This window comes from Rhododendron vialii, chromosome 10a, assembly GCF_030253575.1.
Source record: "Rhododendron vialii isolate Sample 1 chromosome 10a, ASM3025357v1".
Lineage (NCBI taxonomy): Eukaryota > Viridiplantae > Streptophyta > Magnoliopsida > Ericales > Ericaceae > Rhododendron > Rhododendron vialii.
The window spans coordinates 4,012,009-4,026,626 of record NC_080566.1 but is presented as its reverse complement, the minus strand read 5'-3'; the positions used below and the strand labels follow the sequence as shown (position 1 = coordinate 4,026,626).

Genomic DNA, 14,618 nt, shown 5'->3' with positions numbered 1-14,618 from the left:
ATCTTGATCTACAATATACTATAAAACTCTTATTATACCTTACGACTTTTCTTAATGTTCGCCTACCTAACAAACTATAAAATCCTGCGTTCCTCCCTTTGGCCCATGAAATGACCAATTATGCTGTGACTCTGTTCTTATGCAAATCATGACACCATGCATAGGGTAAAATATCGATTCTATGGCCTGACTTTGTTTTGGGAGTAGTGGATGGGACAGCAAACATCTAACTCATAGATTTTAGCCACTGGGTTGCTGCCTGGTGGGTTCGAGCTAGTGCAAGCTAGCCCAACACACATATTCACGTTGGCAACCAAACTTCTTTGGCCACCATTGCCCGTCTTCTCTCAACTGCTCCATTTACTTTTTTGACTTTACAGAAAAACATGTGTAGTCAATTATTGATTTTTCTTGCGGGGCTGAGATAGCTTCTGCAAAGGTATCACGTTTCAAGAAAATTGTTAACCTACCATACAAAAATGACTCGTGGGAAGTAAACAAGACTTTACTTGATACAGACCTCTGAGTTTGAAAAACACGGACATGGGTGGAGATTCACCAATATCCAACATTTCGTTAAGCATTAAGGAGTAAGGACAGCTGATGGCTATGATATCCGAAGAGGATAAACAAATCTATTTTTCATTTGTTGAAAAGAAGAGAAACAAAATCAAAGAGACAAATTACTTCAACACAATTACAAATTCTCTTCTCACTTAGTAATTCATAAAAGGTCTTTCGTAAGCCCACCTTAAAATTGATTAGAAGTTGCAAGACTGATTATCAAACTTCACAACGTCTTGGCTCTCACTATGAGCTTCCTCCAACTCAAACACTGTGTGAGGTATTTCTGTGAGTCCTTGAAATGGGAGGATCCCGGAAAACATTTTTATCCAAAGATTAATCGGTCATGCATTATCGAATGATATTTATATATTTGGATCCATGATAAATTGCCACTCAAAATCAAGATATTGGGATCGGACTTACCAGTCAATTACGTAAAACCTTTCAAGCACAACCAATATCTATTCGAATGGCCTTTAAGGTGATCATTTACTTTCCCAAATGACAAGATGAACTACACAAAATTGACACAGAAAATCATTTAACTTGCAGTTTCATTCCATAACATAGGATTTAAACAGCCTCCATTAGACCAAAATAAACGTTGTAGAAAACCAGAGTCGAAATCAAAACAAAAACATCTACCCAGAAAACCTAAGGCCTAAACAAACATAACCCAATGAGTCCATTGGCTTCTCCCCATTCCAAAACAACCAGCCAGCCCTAATACTCATCTCCTTCATCTTCATCATCCCCTTCCCCAGACTCCAACCCAACTTCCTCATAATCCTTCTCCAAGGCCGCCAGATCCTCCCTTGCCTCCGAAAACTCCCCTTCCTCCATCCCCTCCCCGACGTACCAATGCACAAACGCCCTCTTTGCGTACATCAAATCGAACTTGTGATCGATCCTTGAAAACACCTCCGCCACGCTCGTCGAGTTGGATATCATGCACACCGCCCGCTGCACCTTCGCCAAGTCCCCACCCGGTACCTGTTGGAAATATTCGTCAGAATTTGTAAATCCAAATAATACGAGACTACTGCAACGACAACAATATATAGAGAAAAACTTGTACTTTATGCTCTTTAAAGCTGATAAAACTAAGTTACTCGAGTTCGAGCTCGTGTTATTCAGTTAGTTAAAAGTTCATTCAAGACCGGTTAGTCATGTAAACAAATCAAGCTTGGACAATTCCTTTGAAGCTTGTTATGTTATGCTTTCAACCGAGCTTGAACAAGTTCCTACTCGATTTGTTTGACTTTCAATGTACAAAATAATTCAAGAGATCTGCTCGTCTAGTAAACAACTAAACTTGAACCTATATTGAAACTCGATTAGTTTTCAATGAACAACTAACTGCTTGGCTTGTTTGACTGCTCAAGTAATGATAAAACCGATAAAACACTTACCACTGTCGGCGGCTGGTAGTTGATCCCGCACTTGAACCCGGTCGGGCACCAGTCCACGAACTGAATCGTCCTCTTGGTCTTAATCGTGGCCACGGCGGCGTTGACGTCTTTTGGGACGACGTCGCCTCGGTACATCAGGCAGCAGGCCATGTACTTGCCGTGGCGGGGGTCGCACTTAACCATCATGGAGGAGGGCTCGAATGCGCTGTTGGTGATCTCGGCCACGGAGAGCTGCTCGTGGTAGGCCTTCTCAGCGGAGATGACGGGGGCATAGGAGGAGAGCATGAAGTGGATTCGAGGGTAGGGGACCAGGTTGGTTTGGAACTCGTTTACGTCCACGTTTAGGGCGCCGTCGAAGCGGAGGGAGGCGGTGAGGGAGGAAATGACCTGTGGAGAAACAGAGAGGGTCAGTCTACAATGTGTTTGATGAAATGTCAATGAGAGAGTAATTGGTTTTTTGGGGTATCTCAAACCCTTCATAAAACCTTTCATAATCGATGAAAATGAGTGATACTAGGAACATAATCTTAAAACACAACTCTGGACACAATGAAATATGAAGCAATTCAATGTACATGGGACCATAAATTGCCGATGGCAAATCACAGATTCACAGTTGAGTTCTAAAGTTGTATTCGAAGAATCATGTATGAAGTAGTATGGAAATGAGGAACAAGAAGTCAGTTTTGGTAGTTTTTAAATAGATTTGATAAACTACCAAATGTTCGTGTAAGTTGGCATGTTTTCGAAAGACATGCTGGAAAGATTTGAGTAGAGATTTGAAGGTCAAATCGAGTTGTTAGCACATGTTTATGATAGATTTTATATAGAACAACCATTCAAGTAGTGGGTCTCATTAGCTTATTTGCTTAAAATCTTGATATATCTGAATGCAATTGTGTCCAAACTCTTGATTTTGAACATATAGCTAACAAAAGAAGCCATACCAAACGAGCCCTTATTGAATCACAAAACCATTTGATTGGAGAAGGTGTTATACCTGCGAGACAAGCCTATTGAGGTTGGTGTAGGTGGGTCTCTCAATATCCAGAGACCTACGGCAGATGTCATAGATAGCCTCATTGTCAAGGAGTACAGCGACATCGGTGTGCTCCAGCAGAGAATGGGTGGACAAGACACTGTTGTATGGCTCAACAACTGAGGTTGAGATCTGAGGGGAAGGGTATACAGTGAAACCGAGCTTTGATTTCTTTCCATAGTCGACAGAGAGCCTTTCGAGAAGAAGTGAACCGAGTCCAGAACCGGTTCCACCTCCAACAGCGTGGAAAACCAGGAACCCTTGAAGCCCCGTGCAGTTGTCGGCCAGCTTTCGGATGCGGTCCAGGCACAGATCCACAATCTCTTTCCCAACTGTTAAAAGAAATCAATAAAATGTCAAGCTTATGAGAACTTGACCATATTATACTGCCTGTGATTTGAATTACAAACCATAAAACAAACAGGTGGGCTCAATTTTCCTGACTGTATTCTCTCTCTATCTATTTGAATCAACTTTTTTTTTTTTTTATAACTAACAGAGCTGTCTTTGTCTCACGCTGTTTTTGAGGGTTTCAAAAACAGAGCTCTCTGTTTGTTCTCTGTTTCGTTCTTAGTACTAAACTTCAGAGACATTTACGACGTATCAATACCTTCATTCGTTCTAAAACAGGTAAATTTCCACTTTGAGTTTGGTACTCTACAAAAACTGATTACATGGTGTTTCACAAAAATTGAGTACATTGAGTTTTACATTGAAATTACCACTCTCATATTGTGATTGTCAATTGTTTTAACTACTATGAAAGACGCAGTCGGATTTCAAAGTAGCACGTCCTAATTTCAACAATAATTTCACCTTATTGAACGCATCTAGCATATTTTACAACAATAAGTGGGTGTACTACAAATGCATAGAATAACAAATCCCGCAACAAATTAGATACAACACCACGGACAGATATCGTTAAATCCCATTACTATAATACTGCCGGTTGGCGGCACACCCTTCCCGTGTGTGCACATGCAAGTGAAAATATTTGGGGATGGTAAAGCTTATAACTTTATCTCATTCACATTAACTAGTCTGATCAGTCAAAAGCGGGGCCTAACAGATTTGAAGAGAAATATTCCTTACTTGTGTAATGTCCCCTGGCAAAGTTGTTGGCCGCGTCTTCCTTGCCGCTAATGAGTTGCTCCGGGTGGAATAGCTGGCGGTAGGTTCCGGTCCTCACCTCGTCGATCACCGTGGGTTCCAGATCTAAGAAAATGGCACGGGGGACGTGTTTTCCAGCCCCGGTTTCGCTGAAGAATGTGTTGAAGGCATCGTCACCGCCCCCAACTGTTTTGTCACTCGGCATTTGTCCATCAGGCTGCAAAAACAAACAGCCAGGCCATAAGTCAGATAACCCAAAACTGATAAAACCGCTGTAGAATAACTTCAAAAAAAGAAGAAGAAAATTGGGTTTTTGTGGAAATGGGTTACCTGAATGCCATGTTCAAGGCAGTAAAGCTCCCAGCAGGCGTTTCCAACTTGGATCCCGGCCTGGCCGATGTGGATTGAAATGCACTCTCTCATTTTGCAGGGTTTCGGTTCTGGTTACTGGTAATGCAGAGAGAGAGAGAGAGAGATGAATGAAAGGAGTTTTGAGGTAGGGTTTTTTTTATATGCTGGCTTTATCCTAACGGTTACCTCGTTGGAAACTGTTTCGAAAAAATTCAAATTTTGAAATTGGTCGGGTTTTGAAATTTCGAATTTTTTTGAATTTGCTGGACAGCACTTGCTGACTTGCCCCGATAAAAAAGGCCTTTAAATTGAACGGACAAGAGCAAGCATTTCTACAGAGCGAGAAATTTTTCAGTACAGGACGGATATATATCTTACGTGGTGTCCGCTTAGTACTTTCAAGCCGTTCGATGTATTTTTAGACGACTCATATTAAAATCTTCTCTCTCCTCTCACCCCTCCTTTTTCTCTCTCCAAATCTGAGCAATCTAAAAATGCATCAGACGATTCGAATATGGCAAGCGGGCACCACATTACCCCTATCCGTACTAAAAAATTTCTCCTTTTTATGGGCCTTTTTCTCGTTTACTACTTTTGGTCAGATTTTGAAATTTTGAATTTTTCCTGCTGTAGCACGTGCTCCGTAGCCTTCTGGCAGTAGAAATGGATGTTTGTCCGGTTCAAATCTTAATTTAACCAATGAACGGTTCCGATGAATAAGAGTTTGGATTAAATTTGAGTCATTAAAGTCAAAATAAACGGTTAGATTGACCACCCTACAGCCCCTATAATGCATTTCGGATGAATAAGAGTTTGGATTAAATTCGAGTCATTAGAGTCAAAATGAACGGTTAGATTGACCACCCTACGGCCCCTATAATGCAAGTTGTATTTTGGAATTTTCGAATTCAAAATTTCCCTATGTACCCTTATCCTCCAAACTCAAATATTTTGGCTTCATTCTTGGGCCATGTAAAAGGGAATTGAAATTCTTGTAGTACATCCTTTGAGTCGTCCGTTCGCAATCAATGATCCAAATTTTATTTCAACTTTTGCAAATCTGAATCGTTCATTGCCGAGATGAGATTTGGACCATTGGTTGCCGAAACGAACGACTGAGATGCCACACTACAAGATCCCTGTTTCCCTGTACAAGATGCAACCTCTTCGAGGCCCAATTCTTGTCTTTTTGCATTTTGCTTAGGAAATTGACTTCTATACTCCCATTTTTATCACATACACTCTCTTTTTGTTTTTATTTGGGGTGAATTTACTCTATTGTCTCTTAATGTGTAAGAAAGTAAACTTATGAAAGGGTAAAAAGGTAAATTTATATGAATAAAGACAAAAAATAGAGCGTATATGGTAAAAAATGGAGTATAGAAGTCAATTTCCTTTACTTATTGACTTTTTGAATTATGGTTGTGTTTTGAATCTGATGGAGTGTTTAGGAGTTGCATTCATGAACATGTGAATAAAAAATCAATATGATTGAAAATCGGTAGATATGTGAAAAAAATTGTTTACAGTGGAAAACTAATATGGTTTTTGAGCTTAAGTCAACTTTAAATGATTCGTCTATTTGATATCGATCTTCAATCAAGATGATTTTTCGCGCACATAATTTAGAATGCAAGAGCTACAAAATAAACGGTTCCGACATTATTTTGAGTTTTAGATGGAGCTAAAAAGAGGTGAGTTTGGTGGGGTTGGGAGGATAAAGGTTAGGAAGGGGAGCTTTAACCCATTTGTCCATTCAATTTTTGGGCTTTCTCCTCATTTCCCCATTCTTCATACTTGTGGATCGGACTTCCCAAGTTCCCAACCCTTGGAACCCTCCTCAAGAAGTCCAGTAAATAAAAATGGGACAAGACAGATTTTGGTCCATAATTTGTTGTGGGCTTGGGGTCTAGCTTTTTGTGTTTTACTCATAATTTGAAACTGGAAACAGGGATCACATTAGACATGCAGTACTTTTTTCTTGGGCTTATATGACAATTTGACATTTCCAAATACTCCAACCAAAGAGGCATTACTCTTCTATTTACGAGAAGAAGATCATTGCCATTGTAATTGTAAAAAAGACCCGATGATCAAATTAGAGAGATACGTGACAATAGCCACATACAGGGCAAAACACATGAAGCAAACGCTAATAACTCCATAACAATTCCCAAAAAACAACTAAAGCATACTCAACAACAACAGATGTGGGCATTGCTCTTCTTTGGCCTCAACTTTCACACAAAAGAGGCATTGCTCATATTTATGAGGGGTTGCTGTAACACCCATAAAAATATACTCTATATGTTAGTGAAATCAAATCATTTTGACTGGACCGAATCCTTTTATTGAGACTAAGATAAATACAAGAAAGAATAATAGAAGTATGTGTGCATGTGCCTAGCAACATGTAAGCTAGAAATGAAGTAAAGAGAAGACTTTGAACAAAGCAAAAGTATTTAAGTGTGGACACGTGTCTTGTTTCAAGATTCCCACATATGCCGAGTCTTTGTGGTCTTTTAAAGGGGAGGAGTGGGCATTGGTGGTGCTGCTTTTGTAGTCAGAGGAGAAGTCGAGAGAGTGGAGCAATCGTCCAACCGATCGCGGTGATGCATAACGTAGCAATTTCGGTAGGTCATTCGCTATGAAGTGTATATATATTGCAGTGGCAATTTAGGGGTGAGTATGAGATACATCTTTCTTGTACAATATTAATGTTGGGTTCTTGTTGGTTGTGTTATGTGCGTTGACTGTATGTCGTAGAACTGTTTGGTATGTGACGGGGTGATTAGGGTAATAAACTATGCCAAAAGACAAGTTAGCCTATAGACTTTGGTGAGGCTAGTTAGATGGTACGTCATCCGTCATATACTGAGGAGAACCGAATATGTGGTTCCATTTATGTGGAATGTGTTATATTCGTCGTCAACCCTTGGATCAAATGAATCTCAGTCTTTCTTTCAACTTATGTTTATGTAGAAGCCCATACCCTTGTGTTTTATTAGGTAGACCAGTGTTTTATTAGGTAGACAATTGTTGTAGGACAGGGCTTTTATCTCATTTTCCCCATTCTCTTCTTACTTTTGGATCGGACTCCCAAAGTCCCAACCCTCCTCAAGAAGTCCAGTAAATAAAAATGGGCTAAGACAGATTTGGTCCATAATTTGTTGTGGGCTTGGGTTCTACTTCGTAGCTTTGTGTTTTACTCATTAGTTTGAAACAGAACAGTGTAATTAGGTCTTACCTGAACCCATCATATGTTGTGGGCTTGGGGTCTAGCTTTTTGTGTTTTACTCATAATTTGAAACTGGAAACAGGGATCACATTAGACGTGCCAGTACTTTTTTTCTTGGGCTTCTATGACAATTTTACATTTCCAAATACGCCGACCAAATTGGCATCACTCTTCTATTTTTGAGAAGAAGATCGTTGCCATCGACATTATAAAAAAGACCCGATGATCAAATTACAGAGATACATGAGAATAATCACATACAGGGCAAAACACTCGAAACAAACACTGATAACTCCATAACAGTCCCGAAAAAACAACTAAAGCATACTCAACCAATTAACTACAGATGTGGGCTTCACTCTTCTTTGGCCTCAAATTTCACACAAAAGAGGCATTGCTCAAATTTACGAGGGGGTTGCATAACTTGTTAATGTTTGGAACCCAATACGAAGCAGGTGCACTTAAGTGCTAGTAGTTCAACCTCTTCCTCCAAAGTGTTAATAAAACTATTCTAAACTTTCGCCCAAAAAAAAAAAAAAAAACCTGGGGGCGCCTTGTCAACAAACTGAAACATGCAGGCTTGTACTTGTTTTAGGAGCTGCTTTTATATAAATAAAAAAAAAACACTTTGTAAAGTATACAAGTACATATTAATTTTATGTATTTATTATTTTATATATATATAGGAGAAAAAAGTGTCAGTTACTTGATTGTCAAGCTCATAACCACTCATTGAAGTCCCACTAATGTAGTAATGTTGTCCCTAATACCAAAAGCTAGCCCGAATTTGCGCATCAATAATCATCATCTTCAGTTTGTGCTTAGAATAATCATGCACCAAAGTAAAATGCAAAAGCTTTTAAAAGCAACAACTGTGAGGTAGTATTAATTATTAAGTATTAGTAAAAATGTACTAGGATTAATTAGAGGCCCGTAAGGTGTTGTTTGGCAGGAGACTTTTCATGTTTGCTGATGGGCCTGTAACTACTAGTGCAGTAGTGCTATTTTCCCCTGGAAAATGGTAATGCTCATTCTTATAATTATCTGAGAAAAGATACCAAAGAAATTAAAAGATTGGTGATATCCTAGACCAGTTACAATGACCTCTTTTGGTTAGGTTAGTTCAAATCCTCTGTTCTGAGATCCCTCCGTACCTCGTTTCCGTGATTTTTTGATCATTGGATGAAGCGAGAATTTCATTGTCTTTTGTAATTCTCACGTGAACCAACGGCAAAAAATAAACTGGTACACGAATACAATTAAATGTATTTGAAAAGAATGTATTTCTTGTCGACACAATTCGATTATTGGATTTCTCAAGCATAGGGAAACAAAGAAATGAAATAACTAACATGTAGTAGTTTCTATTTATAACCAAAAAAATCAATGGATTATTTGGAATAACACCCACTTGACTCATAATTTCATCTTCTTTCATTGTATTTTCTTTCCCTCTACGATTCGTTCACAAATACATGAAACGAAGATATGTCTTTGAATTCATTCGCGACGTAAAGTAAACATTTTCTGTTCAAGAATGAGTCACTATTGATAAATCATATGTCGCACAACAAAGTCTAAAAATTGGGTACTTTTTGTCCCTTGAAAGATAAAAAGTAGGAGTAATTAGAATTGTAATTAATTGTACGTAACTATAATTAAGAGTTCTTAACCCATCTATATAGCTGAGTGAATCTCTACCTCTAAACGCCAATATGGACAAAAATAGAGATTATGATCTTGGCTATTATATTCTAAACACAACCGAACTTTATGTTTTTTTAATAACCGGATGTCGGGACCAGCTTGCGAGCACATCGACTAATTCCGGAACCTAAAGTTACCAAATTTTGTGTTACATAAATGATTTAGTATCACCGCGATAGTCAATGGGTATCATTGAAGCTGTTACATACCGAGATGAGAATTATAGGTCGATTAAAACTCTGGGGATTCTCCATAATCAAACTGATGATACCTATCAAGCACATGAATGATCATTTGATTAGGTGAGAAAAGCTCAGCAGAATCAATCACCCTTTATTCAATTTCCTGTGCACGCTATACAAAATTGATTGATTAAAAAGGGAGTAGACCAAGCCTCCAGGCTATCCAAAAGTACCACTCTCCACATTGTGGTCCATGCATGACTAATTTTCTGTTGCATCAACGGCTACTCTCCTTTCTCTTCCAAAAATTAAAAAGGGTAAAAACCAACGACACCCACTGAGGTTTGTCTTAATGACAAATACCCGCTCACGTATGATAAAAGATTGTAAACTCCCTGTGGCTTCAATGTTTATTTCACCAACACCTAAATAACAAATTTTCAAGCAAACGTGGTAGAATTAGCCAAAATTTATTGATAAATTTCCCCTTTTTAATAGGGGAATAAATAATAAAAAGCTTCAATTCTCAATTTTTTGACCTAAAAGTAATAAACTTGTCATTTCAGATAATAAAATTGTTCTTTCGAGTAGTTAAAAAAAAAATACTAGTTATTAATGGATTAATTAACCCTTTTTTTTTTATTTATCAAAACAACTTCTCCAATGGGCTAAAAAAAGAAGTCATTTTGATTCAAAATAAGTGAGAGTTGATAGGTTTTTTTGTTACTTTTTAATGTAAGTTACTTTCGACTCATTTCATCATGTGTTTGGACAAACAATCGTCAATTGGGGGTGTCGATTGAACGCACATAAAAACATTGGGTTCACTATTAAATCTCATGCCTGAGAATAAATTCGCTATTAAGACAAATTTCTGGGGTTGTCAGTGCAATTTACCCAATAAAAAAATGGCTGGTATGGTTTCAGCTTTAGCATAGGTTTTTCAATTATATAATTTGCAGTTTAACACCTCCACATGCTTTTTGCTTTCTCTATTCTTCCTTCTTCTTATTTTTTTTTTGGAATTTGATCTGCTCTTTCTATATTTTACTTGACTAGTGCTTTTTATATTGCACACGAGAGTCATTATTAGCTGCATTAATATATAAATTTGATCGGTTGAATCCAATACGGGCCATGATGTTTAACGCGTTTTGTTTCCTTTTCAAAATATCATCTTGTTTTCAAAAACAGATAATTTTTTAGAACATCTTCGTTTTTTTAATTGTGAACATGCAAGAAATGTTAGTTGTCGTTAACTAGGTTTGACCATTTGTCTCGTGCATGGAGGAATATCATGCCAACTAACTTGGCTACCACCTTGCTTGCGAGCATCTTCGGTTTTGAAGTTGGAAATGTTAATGTTTTGTTAAGGTTGGTGCGGTAATTTAACAATCTTTAAATTTAACACCCACAAAATCGTCCTTCTCCGGCCAGAATGTCAAACTTGAATGTAGTATACTATTACATAGCAAATGGATCAGTCATGGTTTTATAAAAAAGAAGAACTCAGAAAACTATTTTTGAACATAACGGTTACTTTTGTTTTGGGCAGTTGCTGTCGATCGAAATTTAAGGCAATTGCTCCTTGCCAAAAACCATGTTGGATTTGGCTTAATTTCTTTTTTTATAATCACGTGTCCAGGACAACTTGCGTGCTTTTCGACCAATCTTGAGAGAACAATCACATTGATTTGGCTTAATGTTTGACAAAATGACAAAAACATTGGATAGGGCCTGGATGCCAAATAGAACCGTAGGGAAATCCAATGAGATCTTTCTTTCTTTTAGAATGACAGCCTATGTTTATGTTTTCAGAAAATGGAAAAACAAAACTTTGACAACAACATTTGACCTTATAGGATTCCCAGAATCCAAATAATTTCTAGAGAAAGCATTGCACATGCCCAATGTTGAACAAAATGTTAAAGTTGAGGGGCTTAAAAACTAGATAATTGGTTCTCCAAAAGGGATCTATTGTCCCCAAAAGTGACTACAGCATAACCAAAGCCACTGCATTTGATTTATATAACACCTGGCTTAAAATAATTTGGACGTTTTTCTTATAGTTACTTGCCACTAACTTCCATTAGCCCAACCATTTTTTGCTTTTTTGGAAGCCCAGCTTGTGAGGCTAAGGAACAAAGAAGTGCTATTCAGTGTCCAGTTATTGGCAGACCATTACACGGGACCCCTTTGCGACCCTTCATCCAACTTAATTTCAGCACAAAAGTATTTCCTGAATTTTATCTCATACAAATAATTAGTGTACTATAGATGAAGCTAATGGCTCTATACATCTCCAACATTGTTGTTGGTGAGCTTTCGCTGTATATGTCGTAGAGCCTGCTAGTACATGTGCCACTTATGTTGATGCCATATTCTCATGATACCAACGTTTGAAACTGATAAGCATACGAATGTGATTACTGATGATATATTCAACCAGGAATTAATGATGTCAGACTAAGTGAAGAATCTACTTATGTTGATGCCATATTCTCATAATACCAACGTTTGAAACTGACAAGCATAGGAATGTGATTACTGATGACATATTCAACCAGGAATGATGTCAGACTAAGTGAGGAATATGATTCCTTCTGTAGCCTGTGATGATTTTAGATTTCTAGCTCAATCCATAAAAAATTAAAAAAATGTGTCAACTCCAAGATATTTTCAACATATATGTTTTGAATAAGATTACTCAAGTATTCCAAACATTAGAACAAAAATTACTTCAAGTATTGAATTTATTAGGAATTTGATTCTCAATAGTCATATAACCATCCATTCTCAAGATTACGGCACCCATCCACACACAACCTATGGGATAAGGAGAGCATGGGAATCCATGACCCGAAAATTTGGGTATAGTGTTCCTGTGTATACATCCGCATAATTAATAAACAATCTCACCAAAGCATTAAATTTATGCGGTACACACGCAATTTGAGCCATCAAACGCCCTATTTTTTAAAATTGTTAAAAGTTTTATATTGAAAATAAAGCATTACTAGTAATTTGAGATTTTTTAAGGTACAAGGTCCAGAATCATTAGGACGTGCGCACAAAATGCTTTTGCTTAAATTTGGATGAAAAGTCGTAGTTTTAAAGATAATGGGTTTGGTAGACGGCGGTCCAGATCAAGGAGATGCTTAGTACGTGACAGGCTTGCTAATTAATATATATAATGGCATTTTGGACCATTCTTAGAGCATTAGCTTAATAATTATATACAGGGGGTAGTAATTAATACTACGACTAGTTTGCTTTTACTTATCATATCGAGTACTTAGTACTAATCAACATTATTCCTAGGTTTTTATGAGTCATGACAAAGGGGTACACTCCAAGACCACCTTAGATTTCAAAGATAGTGGGGAGCTAAATATAGCTAGGTCTGCCCGAAACATGCATGCCCCCACTTATTAAGATGTGAAGTACATGATCTAATTCGCGCGTGTGAATGAGAACGAACGTAAAAACGTCTTTGAAATACATCCTAAACGACTAAAATATGCGAGAACGATGATTGAAAACGTGAAGACAGTGTCAGGAATTGAGAGCTAGAGCGCATGATATTTTAAAGAATTGTGTGACTAAAGTCATGATTAGGGGAAGTGGGAGCAGCCCTTTAAATATGATGAGATGATTCTAGTGGTTCGAAGCGATTGGTGCGAAAGAACTGATTTGAAACGAAGCAAAAAGTTGATTCCAATGAAAGTCATAAAGCTAATGGGACTGAAAATCTGACCTAGCACAAGTTTTTGGGGTCAGATAATTTCCGCACAAATTTAAAGATCTCATTTAGTAGTTCTTTAAATTGATGCACAAAAAATTGAAAAAATTATGCACGACAGTATTTTTCTAAATCTTACAGGGACAAGTTTTTGTAGTGGCCTCAACTTATGGGTAGATGTAGAAGTGCAAACGAACTGAGTTGCATCTCATTAAGACTCAAGTCGTTTAGTAATCGAGTCGAGCTCAAGTTTTAGGGTTGTTTAGTACGTAATCAAGTCGAGCTCAAGTTTTAGGCTCGTTTACCAAACAAGCCAAGTTCGACGCTGAAAAGCTCGGCTCATTATTGACTTGGCTCGTTTAAAGAGGCTCGTTAGGTAAATTATCTAGGCTTAATGAGCCAAGTTCGAGCTCGAGTTTTATGCTCATTTAGTAAACGAGCCGAGCTTGAACGCTACGAAGTTCGGCTCAGCTCAGCTTGTTTGCACCCCTAGCAAGCTGGAGTTCGTATTTGATATTTTATCTGTATCAATTCAAGGAGAGACAATTTAAAATATGAAAACCTTTTCAATTGTAGTAGTAATTTTTTTCTCCCAACAGCAATACTGTAAATTTGTAAATGTTAAAATTAGTCGCATCTTTCCGGCCCAAAACGAAGCCAAGGTGGCCCAACCCATAATGCAGCCTCTAAAATTTAGTTAGGGCCACCTGGGCGCAGAATATTTTGTAATGTGGACTGGACTGATAAGTTGGGCTTGGGTTCTTGCTTTTTTTTTGCCAGACGATAGGATACTAGGCCGAGTTTCCTTACGGCACTGAATGTGCTTATTTCTTCTTGTATTTTGTAAAACTTGGCCTCAGTATGTTAATTAGTAGAGTTAGATTACTACGGCAGACCAATGTTGTTCTATCGACTTGAACCTCAGACCTCGCACAACGTCACGGTTGGTTGAGCTAGAGCTTTGGATCCCGCTCGGGTTCTAGTCCAAACCCAAGTCCTGGTATAGGAAACCGGCCTAAGAGTAGCTCAGAGCTCAAAGCATTATGGAAAATTGGTTGGAAAAAGCGTAAGATGATTTCCCCTAGAATACAGAAACCAAAATTTTTTTGGAGAAAACATATGAAACTTCCATGGCACACACCATGAATTTGTGGACAAATACATTAGATGTGCTTACCTCACCTCACTCATTGTGGGATATGGGATCCACATTCCGACATGAGAGAGAGAGAGAGAGATTGATTTTGTGCCACCTCACTTTTTCCTC

General features: G+C 38.0%; 1 protein-coding gene across 2 annotated transcripts; it reads right to left on the bottom strand.

Moving 5' to 3' along the window:
* Positions 1–1,104: 1,104 nt before the first annotated feature.
* Positions 1,105–4,701, bottom strand: LOC131303355 (tubulin alpha-1 chain-like). Of its 2 annotated transcripts, XM_058330182.1 has the most exons (6): positions 4,462–4,625; positions 4,114–4,348; positions 2,980–3,350; positions 1,980–2,366; positions 1,487–1,560; positions 1,105–1,404 (listed from the first exon to the last, which is right to left on the bottom strand). In XM_058330182.1, the coding sequence occupies exons 1-6, from the start codon at positions 4,552–4,554 to the stop codon at positions 1,209–1,211; spliced, it is 1,356 nt and encodes a 451-aa protein (XP_058186165.1). In that variant the 5' UTR covers positions 4,555–4,625; the 3' UTR covers positions 1,105–1,208. The 2 variants fall into 2 exon arrangements, with proteins under 2 accessions (XP_058186165.1, XP_058186164.1); XM_058330181.1 differs by having other exon boundaries at positions 1,105–1,560; positions 4,462–4,701.
* Between the last annotated feature and the right edge of the window lie 9,917 nt (positions 4,702–14,618).

Coding starts and splice junctions, on each gene's coding strand:
- LOC131303355 (XM_058330181.1), bottom strand. CDS start 4,554: ATGAGAGAGTGCATTTCAATCCACATCGGCCAGGCCGGGATCCAAGTT. Junction 2,367..2,979: donor TCAATAGGCTTGTCTCGCAG/GTATAACACCTT, acceptor GTTTCTCCACAG/GTCATTTCCTCCCTCACCGC. Junction 1,561..1,979: donor ACTACCAGCCGCCGACAGTG/GTAAGTGTTTTA, acceptor TATTTCCAACAG/GTACCGGGTGGGGACTTGGC.